The sequence below is a fragment of the Stegostoma tigrinum genome, chromosome 3 (assembly GCF_030684315.1).
Source record: "Stegostoma tigrinum isolate sSteTig4 chromosome 3, sSteTig4.hap1, whole genome shotgun sequence".
NCBI classification, from domain to species: domain Eukaryota; kingdom Metazoa; phylum Chordata; class Chondrichthyes; order Orectolobiformes; family Stegostomatidae; genus Stegostoma; species Stegostoma tigrinum.
Window position 1 is genome coordinate 113,378,050 of NC_081356.1, and position 12,971 is coordinate 113,391,020.

General features: G+C 43.2%; 1 protein-coding gene and 1 long non-coding RNA gene across 2 annotated transcripts in view; one reads left to right on the plus strand and one right to left on the minus strand.

Annotated features, from left to right (window-relative positions):
* Positions 1–6,658, plus strand: part of si:ch211-197n1.2 (EF-hand calcium-binding domain-containing protein 6) — a 100,460-nt gene extending 93,802 nt beyond the window's left edge. The window contains exons 18-19 of the mRNA XM_048527715.2: positions 3,719–3,875; positions 5,542–6,658. Of these exons, the coding sequence (XP_048383672.1) occupies positions 3,719–3,875; positions 5,542–5,799 (415 nt within the window). The 3' untranslated portion in view covers positions 5,800–6,658. The remainder of the gene's footprint in view (positions 1–3,718; positions 3,876–5,541) is intronic.
* An 80-nt stretch (positions 6,659–6,738) lies between these two features.
* LOC132209513 (uncharacterized) lies at positions 6,739–12,532 on the minus strand. Its single transcript, XR_009445641.1, has 2 exons — positions 12,026–12,532; positions 6,739–7,276 (listed from the first exon to the last, which is right to left on the minus strand). It is a non-coding gene; the product is annotated as an uncharacterized LOC132209513 (long non-coding RNA).
* Between the last annotated feature and the right edge of the window lie 439 nt (positions 12,533–12,971).

Below are 12,971 nucleotides of genomic sequence, written 5' to 3' on the forward strand. Positions count from 1 at the left end.
GCTTGGGAACACTGCAGCCCAATGGTATCAATGTGGACTTCACCAGCTTCAAAATCTCCCCTTCCCCCACCGCATCCCAAACCAGCCCAGTTCGTCCCCTCCCCCCACTGCACCACACAACCAGTCCAGCTACTCCCCTCCACCCACTGCATCCCAAAACCAGTCCAACCTGTCTCTGCCTCCCTAACCTGTTCTTCCTCTCACCCATCCCTTCCTCCCACCCCAAGCCGCACCTCCATCTCCTACCTACTACCTCATCCCACCTCCCTGACCTGTCCGTCTTCCCTGGACTGACCTATCCCCTCCCTACCTCCCCACCTATACTCTCCTCTCCACCTATCTTCTTTTCTCTCCATCTTCGGTCCGCCTCCCCCTCTCTCCCTATTTATTCCAGAACCCTCACCCCATCCCCATCTCTGATGAAGGGTCTAGGCCCGAAACATCAGCTTTTGATCTCCTGAGATGCTGCTTGGCCTGCTGTGTTCATCCAGCCTCACATTTCATTATCTTGGATTCTCCAGCATCTGCAGTTCCCATTATCGCTGCCCTTAGTTATTTAGTTTGGAAAAGGATTACTCAGTGCATCCATCAAAAACTGAAATCCATAGTAGAGAAATACCAAATCACTTATCACATTAAAAAAGAACAGTAGCGTGTATCATTGCAGCAACTCGCCCCACGTCCTTCAACAGCGCCTTCCAAACCCATGGTCTGTGCTGCCTCCGAAAACAAAGATACATTGGATCACCATTGCCAAATAGTTTCCCTCCAAGTTACACATCCTTGGAACTGTATCATTCCTCCTTCACTATCATTGGGTTAAAATCCCCAAACTGTCTCCCTAACAGTGGTGTGGGTGTACTTACAACTATTATAATCTGATCCCAGACAAGATTCTCAGTTATATCAAGTTCCCAGGTGAGAATGAATGAACAGATTTCACAGTTATTTTTTGGTTCATTCAGTTAGTCTCAACAAGCTCAATTGACAAAAGATTCTTTCCCTTATAGATATTTTTCTCACTGGCCAAATGATGTTTTTTAAAATGCAACAGTTTAACCAGGCTTTCTTCAGTTAACAACGGAGTGAGTTTTAGTTACTAAATGCGAGAACAAACAACAAATCACAGATTAGGGATGAAAAGTGAAGACAAACGAAAAGCTGAAAGATATATGGATCAGTTTCTCTGGCTGGTTTGTGAAGAGTGCTGATATTTGAACAGTCGATTTTGGGATTCGTGGTTTGACAGTCAGTTGAAATCCTTGATAAGAGACAACAAAGTGTGGAGCTGGATGAACACAGCAGGCCAAGCAGCATCTCAGGAGCACAAAAGCTGACATTACAGGCCTAGACCCTTCATCAGAAAAGGGGGAGGGGGCGGGGGAGAGAGTTCTGAAATAAATAGGGAGAGAGGGGGAGGTGGATTGAAGATAGATAGAGGAGAAGATAGTTGGCGGAGAGGAGACAAAAGTTAAGTCAAAAAGGCGGTGACGGAGCCAGTAGAGGTGAGTGTAGGTGGGGAGGTAGGGAGGGGATAGGTAAGCCCGGGGAGGACGGACAGGTCAAGGCGGCGGGTTGAGGTTAGTACGTGGAAAATGGAGGTGCGGCTTGCGGTGGGAAGAGTGGATAGGTGAGAGGAAGAACAGGTTAGGCAGGCGGGGAAGAGCTGGGCTAGTTTTGGGATGCAGTGGGGGGCGGGGAGATTTTGAAGCTTATGAAGTCCACACTGATACCATTAGGCTGCAGGGTTCCCAAGCGGAATATGATTTGCTGTTCCTGCAACGTTCGGGTAGCATCATTGTGGCCCATGATGGACATGTCATCTAAGGAATGGGAGGGGGAGTTGAAATGGTTTGCGACTGGGAGGTGCAGGTGTTTATTGCGAACCGAGCGGAGGTGTTCTGCAAAGCAGTCGCCAAGCCTCTGCTTGGTTTCCCCAATGTAGAGGATGCCACACCAGGTACAATGGATGCAGTATACCACATTGGCAGATGTGCAGGTGAACATCTGCTTGATGTGGAAAGTCTTCTTGGGGCCTGGGATGGGGGTGAGGGATAAGGTGTGGGGGCAGGTGTAGCACTTCCTGCAGTTGCAGGGGAAGGCGCCGGGTATAATGCGGTTGGAGGGGAGTGTAGAGCGGACAAGGGAGTTGCAGAGAGAGTGGTCCCTCTGGAAAGCAGACAAGGATGGGGAGGGAAAAATGTCTTTGGTGGTGGAGTCAGATTGTAGATGGTGGAAGTGTTGGAGGATGATGCGTTGTATACGGAGGTTGGTGGGTGGTATGTGAGGACGAGGGAGATCCTCTTTTGGCGGTTATTGTGGGGACGGAGTGAGAGGGATGAGTTGCAGGAAATGCGGGAGACACGGTCGAGGGCATTCTCGACCACTGCTGGGGGGAGTTGCAGTCCTGGAAGAACAAGGACTTCTGAGATATACGGGAGTGGAATGCCTCATCCTGGGAGCAGATGCGGCGGAGGTGAAGGAATTGGGAATAGGGGATGGAATTTTTGCAGGAGGGTGGGTGGGAGGAGTTGTATTCTAGGTAGCTTTGGGAGTTGGTGGGCTTGAAATGGATATCGGTTTCTAGGTGGTTGCCTGAGATGGACACAGAGAGGTCCAGGAAACTGAGGGATGTGTTGGAGATGGCCCAGCTTGTCTCCTAACCTATTCTTCCTCTCACCTATCCCCTCCTCCCACCTCAAGCCACACATCCATTCCCTACCTACTAAACTCATCCCGCCCTCTTCATCTGTCCGTTCATCCCGGACTGACCTATCCCCTCCCTACCTCTCCACCTACACTCACCTCTCCTGGCTCCATCCCCTTTAACTTGTCTGTCTCCTCTCTATCTATCTTCTCCTCTATCCGTCTCTGATCCGCCTCCCCCACTCTCCCTATTTATTTCAGAACCCTCTTTCCCTCCCCCTTTCCTGATGAAGAGTCTAGACCCAAAACGTCAGCTTTTGTTCTCCTAAGATGCTGCTTGGCCTGTTGTGTTCATCCAGCTCCACACTTTGTTATCTCGGATTCTCTAGCATCTGCAGTTCCCGTTATCTCTGATATCAGTTGAAATCCTTTTGTCATGTTTCCCTTTGACAGTGGCTGCTGTCAGCACTCAGGCCAGGAGTATTCTTCTTCAGGCCTGTTTGTTTTTGGGGCTAGCTGATTTATAATGCTCAGAGAAAGAGAGTCCCTTACTTGCAATACAGGGAAGACTAGAGCGTGGCTCTTCGACTTCGACATTCACAGCACATTAGCACTCAATCCAGAGTATCACATATGATTACCTAAGCCTACTGGTGCACATGACCACCTTAGCACAGTGTTGCATCTTCTTCTGCTGGTACACACAGAGCACGTACTTCAGAATTTCTACATCGTCATGACATGATTTTCCAAATCCCGATCTTACTCACTTCAGTACTTTCAAATCCAATCACTGACTGAAGTGATTGAATTCAACCTCCCCCCTCCCCACCTTTAGAGACAACTATTACGAGAGGCAAAGAAACATCTTTAGATTCAGGTGTACCAGTAGTGGATAGTGCAGGTGAACAGTGTATTATAAATCCAGGCAAACATGAGTTGTTGTTTCCAACATTTTGAAATCAACTATGGAAATAAAATAATTTATTTGGGGTTTAAAATGTGAGATTAGCTTTACTGTAAATGTAAACCGCCTCTCCGCTGCTGATTCTCCTCTTAACTTGGCCACCAGGGTTTATTATGTCGACTTCTTGAAGCCATTTGCAATGCGCAGACAACAATGGCGGGAGGGAAGCAACATGCTGGCAGTCCTGCAACATCCTCATACTCACTTTACTGATCATCGAGGAACAGGGCTGGACAGCATCACAACGAGGCTCCGAAAAAAGGTAATGATGCAGAGAGTTACAGTCTCCTCCTTGTTTTCAAATCGATCCATGCCTTCACCACTTCTCTAAGCCCCTCTAACCCTTCAAGAGGTTTGCATTTATCTTATTCTGGTTTCTCAACCATCTTCAGATGGCTCATCAATGATCTTCCTTCCAAAGTTAGGTCAGAAGTAAGGATGCTTGCTGATGATTGCGCAATGTTCAGCACCACTTGTGACTGGTCAGATACTGTAGTAGTGTGTCTATATGGAGCTAGAGCTGGGTGACATCCAGACTCGAGCTGAAAAGTGGCATTAACATTTGTGCCACACAAACAGAAGCCGATGATATCTCCAATAAGTGATTTCAGCTCACCCCACCTTTGTGAGAGCAGACAGGGATGAACAATAAATGATAATGAAATGTGAGGCTGGATGAACACAGCAGGCCCAGCAGCATCTCAGGAGCACAAAAGCTGACGTTTCGGGCCTGGCCAGCAATGCCCACATACTGTGAATGAATTAAAAAAGCAAGAGAGAGTCTAACCATCTCCCATTATTATTCAATGTATTGCCATTGCTGAATCTCCCTCTAACAACAATCTAGGGCCATTGACTGAAAACTAAACTGGAATAGTCATATAAATCCTGTGGCTACTAGAAAAATTGAGAAGCTAGGAATTCTGTGGTGAGTAACTCTCCAAAGGCCATCCCCTAATCTACAAAATACAAGTCAGGAGAGCTTTCAACCTGTCCAGATGAATGCAGAGTCAACAACACTCAAGAAGCTCAACACCACCCAGAACAAAACAGCCCTCTTGGCTGGCACACATCCACCACCTTAAATATTCACTCCCTCCACAGTGGCAGCTGTGCAGACTTTATACAGGATGCTCCTCAGCAACTTGCCAGATGTCCTTCGGAACACCTTCCAAACCGCTGTAAAACCTATCGCCTACAAAAACAAGGGCAGTCAATGCATGGGAATCCAACTGCAAGTTCCCCATCATGCTAAATGTCATCCTAACTTGGAACTATAGTACTGCTCCCTGGGTCAAAATTCTAGAACTCCTACCAGTGCTGCAAGTTTATCAATGCATACCACATGACAGCAGCAGTTCAAGAAGGCAGCTCACCACTGCTTCCTCAAGAACAAAAGAATGGCGAGTAATGTCAACACAACCAGTGGTATAACAAAGTGTGGAGCTGGATGAACACAGCAGGCCCAGCAGCATCACAGGAGCACTTTGTGCTCCTGAGATGCTGCTTGGCCTGCTGTGTTCATCCAGCTTCACACTCTGTTATCTTGGATTCTCCAGCATCTGCAGTTCCCATTATCACAGCCAGTGGTATCCACACTCTACAAATGATTGTCTCACAACTGGCAACTCTGCTTTTAGCCATCAAGTACCTACACTGTGAAATTCTGTCCCTGAACTTCACCAATTCTCCCTGCCTTCCTTTGTTTAAAATTCTCCATAAGAGCTGTTTTTTTAATATAACTTTAAGGGATGTGAGCATTGCTGGCCTGCTTAACATTTATTGTCCACTCTTAAGTACCCTTCAGAATTGGAGCCTCTACCAGGGTTGTGGTCATGTCTGTTAAAAACCGTTATAGTAATACAGCAATACAGGCATCTATACAGGATAACAAAATTTAAATATTTATCTTCCCCTGTACTCCACAGTTAAAAGGAGAGTGGAAATCCTTACGCAGAGCCTTTAAGAAGTTGGACAACACCAGCAGTGGTTACTTATCTCTGCCAGAGTTTCGTGCTGTGCTCAAACTCTGTGACCTGCTCCTGAATGAGGATGAAGTGTATCACATCATGTCAAAATTTGACGAAAACATGGAAGGCAAAATCAACTACAAAAAGTTCCTGGAGGAGACCTACAAAAAAGAGAGAAGTCATGCAGGAAACAAAGATTCTAACTGCAACGAATAAATGTGAAGACTTAGCTGAGTGATGACGAGAACAATAACTGTTGGCCCATTCTGTATTGAATGAACATCTCCGTGGAGCAGCCTCTGTCTCTACTCCATGTTCTTAATAGTCTATGAATTAACACTGATTTCTCCTTCATAACCGCTCAAAACCTTACAATGATAAACAGCTCAATGTCTCTGAAGTTTCCAAAGCCTCTCCTTTTTTATCTTAATCCAATTCTAATCATTTTGCTTTGGGGTGAGACATTGATGTGGGAAAGAACATGTTCAGATCACTAGCATCAGTGACTAAGATGATAAAAGGCAAGAAAGAACTTCTGTCTTTCACAACCTCAAGACATCCCAAAGCATTTCACAGCGAATGAAGTCCTTTAGAAATTTAATCACCATTGTAATGTAGGAAACACCCATTGGATTTGCACACAGTAAGATCCAACATATGCCTTTGAATGGATAATCTGTTTAAATTGAATTTGTTGAGATCTCCTCAAATCACAAGTGCAATTTTACAAAATAGAGCTTTGATTTTTCCCTAATAAAAATTAATGTTCCCAATTAGGCTATCATAAAATTCAGCCTTAGATACAGCGTGAGTGTTTTATGACAAGCAAATTGGTTTACATCTCTAGGACGATATATATTTTTCATTTTGATATTGGGCAAAGGTTTGAGCTAAGTCAAAGGTAAACCAACTCCAGATCCAAACTGATGGTTCATAAATTTACATCAATCATATGTCATAAATATCGCAAGAAAACCAGAAGATCATTTGATATATGTTACTGTTATAGGAATTCCTAATCAGTATCTTTGCTAGTTGAATATGCAATATTTTAGATTTTAAATAAAGTAGCACTTATTTAACTGTTTGCATTTTCTTCTGTAATGACATTAACTTCACTCTGTTAGGGAGCAAAGAATATTCAATGTAGAGTAATAGCAACTATAAATTGTGTTTATTACAGAAGTGTCATCAGTGATAATCCCAGGTTGTGTTTATTATACAATGCCCAAGGACAGCAACCCTTAGTTATGTTCGTTTTTTTGGTCATCTACAAAAAAAAGACATGGAGTTGTAGTTTGAAGAGAAGTTCCTTATCAACAGATTCCTGAAATGGTAATGCACAGGTTTGAAATTGCTACTAATCAGGGGCATTACACTCAATATCTTCACAATGCCTTTTGTCCACTGATGGCTTTTGTCTCTTCCCTCCATATTTTCCAGTTTAAAAAATGAGAAGTATTTTGGTTGTATACATGCATAAAAACATAAAGATTTAGGAAATAGAAGTAGGGCATTTTCTCCTTATAAGCCTGTCCAATAACATCAGGGTTTTTAAAAATTCATTCAGGGATATGGCTGTACTGACTGGACCAGCACTTATTGCTCATAGCGCAGGTAAGAGCCAACCACATTGCTGCAGGTCTGGAGTCACATGTAGGCCAGCCCAGGTAACGACAACAGATTTCCTTCCCTGAAAGACATGAGTGAACCAGATGAGCTTTTTCAACAATGCATTCATGGTCATTGTTTGACTTCTAATTCTAGACTTTTGATCAAATCTAATTTGCACCATCTGCCTTGGCAGGATTCAAAACTGTGTCCCTAAATCATTAACATTCCAGCAATAATACTGCTTGGCCATTGGCTCTTCCGCAAAATCAGCGATCTGTGCTGATCTGTTGTCTCAATGACTTCTTCCTGCAATAGGCCTATATTCTTTGCTCCTCTTTGTCTTGAATATTCCCAATGATTGAACATGCATAGTTCTGTGCATCAAAAACATTCATGATTCACATCCATGTGTGAAGGAATTCCTTCAAGTCTCAGACCTAAATAGCTAACCCTGTTTAGAAAATATGACCCCTTGTTTTAGACTCCCTAGCCACCTGAAACATCATCCAATATCAATTCCATCAGTACCCTTAAGAACTTTGTGGTTCAATGAAATTGTGTTCATTCTTGTACATTTTCAGAAATGTGAGATTTGTCTACTTAGTCATTGGGTTATCCCCTCATTCCCAGAAAGCACTCTAAGACTTAGGTAAATACACTAAAACTGTATACTGTTCTCCAGTTGTAGTTTCGTTGTAACTGCAGTTAAAATGTTGACTTTTATACCCTGATCCCTTTATTACAAAAGCTACCATGCCATTTTCTGATCATGTATGTGAATCATGTATGTGAATCCCTTCGAAAGTCAACATTTCCAAGGCTCTCACCAATGAAAAAAAATTCTTCCTTTCTATTTTTTTCTTCCAAAATGATAACTTTATGCTTCTTCACAGTGCTTACATTGCAAGAACATTGTAATACACATTCTTGCTCACTTACTTAATCTATCTGTATACCTTTGCTACCTCCATTTTCTCTAAACTGCTTAACTTTCTACCTAACATGGTTGTGTTAGCAAACTTGAATACCTTACACTTGATCTAAGTAATTGATATATAGCACAAATAGCTAAAGACACTGATCTTAAGAGAACCCAGCTTTGCAGCCTGACAACTGAAAATTTTTCCTATTCTGTCTTCTGATTTTTTAAAATAGAATCCCTACAGAGTGGAAACAGGTCATTTGGCCCAATAAGTCCACACTGACTCTTTGAAGAGTATCCCTCCCACCTAGACTCACCCCGTATAACCCATCCCTATAATCCTGCATTCATTAATGGGATGAGGGCATTGCTCTTAGGTAGCATTTATTGCCCTTCCCTAATTGCCCAGAATCAACCCCATTGCTGAAGTTCTGGAGTCATATGTAGGCCAGACCAAATAGGGATGACCGTTTCCTTCCCTAAAGGGCATTAGTGAAGCAGATGTCTTTTTTTTCCCTCCTGACAATTGACTCATGGTCATCATTATACTCTTAATTCCAGATATTTTATTGAATCTGCCATGGTGGGATTTGAACCCGGGTCCTCAGAATGTTAGCTGCATCTCTGGGCTAACAGTCCAATGATAATACCACTTGGCCATCACCTCCCACAGCTAATCCACTTAACCTACAATCCCTGGACAATTTAGCATGGCCAATCCACCTAACATGCACATCTTTGGACTGTGGGGGAGAAACTGGAGCACTCAGAGGAAACCCATGGAGACACAGAGAGAATGTGCAAACTTCACATAGACAGTTGCCCGAGGCTAGAATTGAACCCAGGTCCCTTGCAATGCGAGGCAGTCATATTAAGCACTCAGCCACTGTGCCGCACCTAATAAATAATCCCCTAATAGTCCAGGAAGTCTTAATTTTGGGTAACAACCTCTTGCATTGCTCCTTTATGGAATTTTTCTTGAAAAATCAAACACACAGCATCCACTTATTGCCTCTTTTCCACCCTGCTAGTTACAACCTCAAAAAGACATATTAAACACATTTTCCCTTTCATAATTTCATGTTGACTTTGCCTAATCATATTATGATTTTCGAAATGCCCCATTACCACAACCCTCGTAATAGATTCTAATAGTTTGCTTGCCACTAATGCCAACTAACTGATCTGTAGTTCCCTCTTTCTGTTTCTTTCTCCTTTCTTGAGTAGAATGATTTTGCTTGCCACAACTTCATGGGGTCTATTCTAGAGTCTACAGAATTCTGAAAGACTAAAACTACACATCCATCACCTCTGAAACTACCTGTTTCAAAATCATAAACTACAAATCATCAGGGCTAATAATTAACCTCATTGAGGAAGACCATGTGAGACCAGGTAATGCACTTCAGGTACTGTAGTATAATTTCCAGCTCTGCAAATATTGCAACATCCTGTAATATTCAACTCTCTGATATCGAGCACTGCAACATTCAATATTACTTTATTCAATGCCATAGTATTTCACCATATATTCAACATTGTAATATCGAACATTCTGACAACCAACACAGTAACACTACTATAGCCACCATTGTAAGATCCAGGAGTGAGACATTCAGCATAACAATATGCAGCACTCCAGTTCAAAATACTAATATTCCACAACATGATATTCAACAGAATAATTTGCAATGCTGTAACATCCATATGGCACTTTGCAATCCAGCACTATCATACCCAACATCATAATTTCCAGCACTGTTGATAGCTATGGATGTAATATCTCATGCAATGATATTTGGCACTATAATATAAACATTGTGATCTCTGACTGTATAATATCTTGCAATAGACAGTTCAGCACTGTGATAGCCAGCAGGGTAACTTTTGACTGTAACATTTAAAACTTTCATGTTAGGTAATGTATTATTCAACACTATAAATCGAACCACTGTATACTCTGTACTGTGATATTCAACACTACTACGTCTAACACTATAAAATCCACCACTAATATCCACCAGTGTGAAATTTGGCAGTCCAGTATTTACCACAAATATTCAGCTTTGCAACATCCAACATTATAATATCTCCAGCCCAGTAATATTGAACACTGACTGCAATGTCTCGTATTGCGATATCCCCCAGTGGAATGTTCAACAATCTGACACTTAGTACAGTGATATTGAACAATCTAACACTGTAATACCTTAGACTGTGATATTCACTATTGAATATCCAGCACAACAGTGAACTTTTAAAAAATTGTGAAATCTAATTTCAATGTGTCATATTCAATTTTACATGAAATTGGGTGAAAATATTGATTACAGTAAACAAGAATTCCCAATTTGTAGCAGCAAAATATTCATAACCTTTGCCAAAACCAAGAAGAAGGAAAAACCGAAAGAACTGCGGATGCTGCAAATCTGGAACAAAAACAAAAGTTTCTAGAGAAGCTCAGCAGGTCTGGCAGCATCTGTGCAGAAAAATCAGAGTTAACGATTCGGGCCGGGTGACTAAACCCGCTGAGCTTTTCCAGCAACTTCTGTTTTTATTCCAAAAGGAAAGAAACTTACTTTCCCTCCCTTTTACTACAAGTGGCATTGAGACGTACAATCATCGCCTTACGCATTTCCCTTGGAGGAATTCTCTTGATACTGCAGCCTTGTCATTACACCTGCAGTCAACACTTGCCCTTCCCCATCAAGATAAATGCCACTGTCAAATTATGACTGTTCTATATTTCGTTTCCAATCTCCTTTTCCTTCTATGTAAGAGTGCGTCTGAAAAATGTATCAAATCAGTGCTATCTTTCTGCTTTTACATTGTCTAAGTGTGAGCATCTGTTTATTGGGTAAAATTTGAATTTCCTCTGAGTATCTATAGGCTGGGTTTGTTTGATAACACAGCCCTCGCTCCTTGTTGCCTCTTTATCTCCATTTCTGAGGACTGGTCCCAACGTTTGTTAGCCTGTGAAATAACTTGCTTAATATCAGGCAAACGGCTGTAAGTGTCTTGATCACACTGTCTGTCATTTCTGTTCTGTAGCTGATGACCTAAGTAGGAGAAAGTCGTCTTTCTCTGGTGTTGTTGGATTTCCCGAGTTCGTGCACCCATGTGTTGTCACCTGGGAAACAATAGGGGATGCTGGATCTCCTCTGAGGACAGAGAGGAGCTCCTCTCCTGCTTAATCTGCTAAACAGAAATCTTGAAACAGTAAAGGAGACCAACAACAGCTTGTATATAGCACCTTACATAAGGGGGAGTCGGTTGAAGGTGCTCCACAGAGTTTGAGGAGGTGCACTGATCTCTCTGTGAAATAGGGGATAGAGCAGATATCCAGTGATGCATCATTCGCAAGCGTTTACTCAGCAATGTCTTTTATGTGCGGCTTTCAACGGAAGACGATCAGCGAAATCCACGATTAGGAATTTAGCGCGTCACATCATAACGGGACCCAGATGAGCAGGGGAGAGGTGACCTTTGGAAATGAGACCGTCACAAGATCCCATGCCATCAGCGGAGCCACCGCCTCCTACCTTGTCAACTCTCACAAACACGTTCACCGTGCCTGGATTTATATTTCCGCTGCAATAGAGATGTCAGCCCTTTAAAAGCCAACCCGTGACTTATTATTGGAGGTGGGGGAGGAGGGTTGAAATTCGGGCTGAAGACTAAATGAAATTTGCAGCAAGCCGTTCAGTGTTTATGGCAAATGAAAGAGGCGAGCATTACCTCCACTCTCTCTCTCACACACACACACACACACACACACACACACAGGCAAATCCCTCACATGCCGCCTGCCCGCGAGAAGAAGGGGAGAAAAGTCCGACTGGATTGTTTTTGAAGCAGTTGAGAAGTTTCGATGTGATTCCTGCCCTCCCCATCCCGCGCACTCACCTCAATCGCCGAACCGGTCTGATAGGATCTCTATAGAGGACGCGGATCTAAAGCCAAGCCCGAGCCAAGTAAACGGGAGCCTTGGTGTCAATCCGGGGATGACATTTGCCTGTAAATCCTACATATACTGACTGACAAAGAGGTCACTGGCTCTTTGTGGCCGAACAAAAAAAAAGAGAAGCCAAATAAAGAAGGAGACTGTCTTTTGCTGAAAGCATTGTTTGCGGAACACGTAAACCTCTAGATAGCTGCAATCTGCACCAACTCTGTTCCTTATGTGGTGCACTGGAGCTGCTCAACAGATTAACGTGTCCATGCGTTAGTTTGCAGCTGACACCTGCACAGCAGACTACAATAGTAGTTCGAATGTCTGTTTATGGCTGTGAGTGGTTTTTTTTTACATGGCTGGAACACGCCGACCTGTTTGCTTAGTGTACGCCTGGACGCACAAGTGAGCTCTGTATTAAGGAAGGGACCTGGGGATTGAGAGCTCACCCTCCCGGCCAGCCGTGCATGTGGGACTCCGGGCTCCAGCAGCCAAACCCAGCAAAATGTCTCTTTCCTTTTGTTTCTTCAGGACACAGAGGGAGCCTTTGATTTAATGGAGACGATTATATTTATTCTCGCCCACTCAAGGGTGAAGCGCAAGGAAGCGGGGAATGTCCCTTTTCACAGATTTTACAATGCAGCACCTCCCAGTCAAAATAAAAGAAAGATAGAGAGAGGACGGCGAGAGAGAGAAAAATAAAGAGCAGAAACGTTCTGTGTTCTGGTGAGGCTCCCTTAGACACCGGAGCTACACAACTTACTTTTTTTTTAAAAGAAAATGTGGCGAGGAGGCAGAAATGAATTCGTTCTTTGTGTGAGCGGACAGAAACACACTCGAACACAATCTGGTTTGAGAGTGTCTACTGTGCTGCTTTGAGCAAAATCGTTTTTGTTTGGA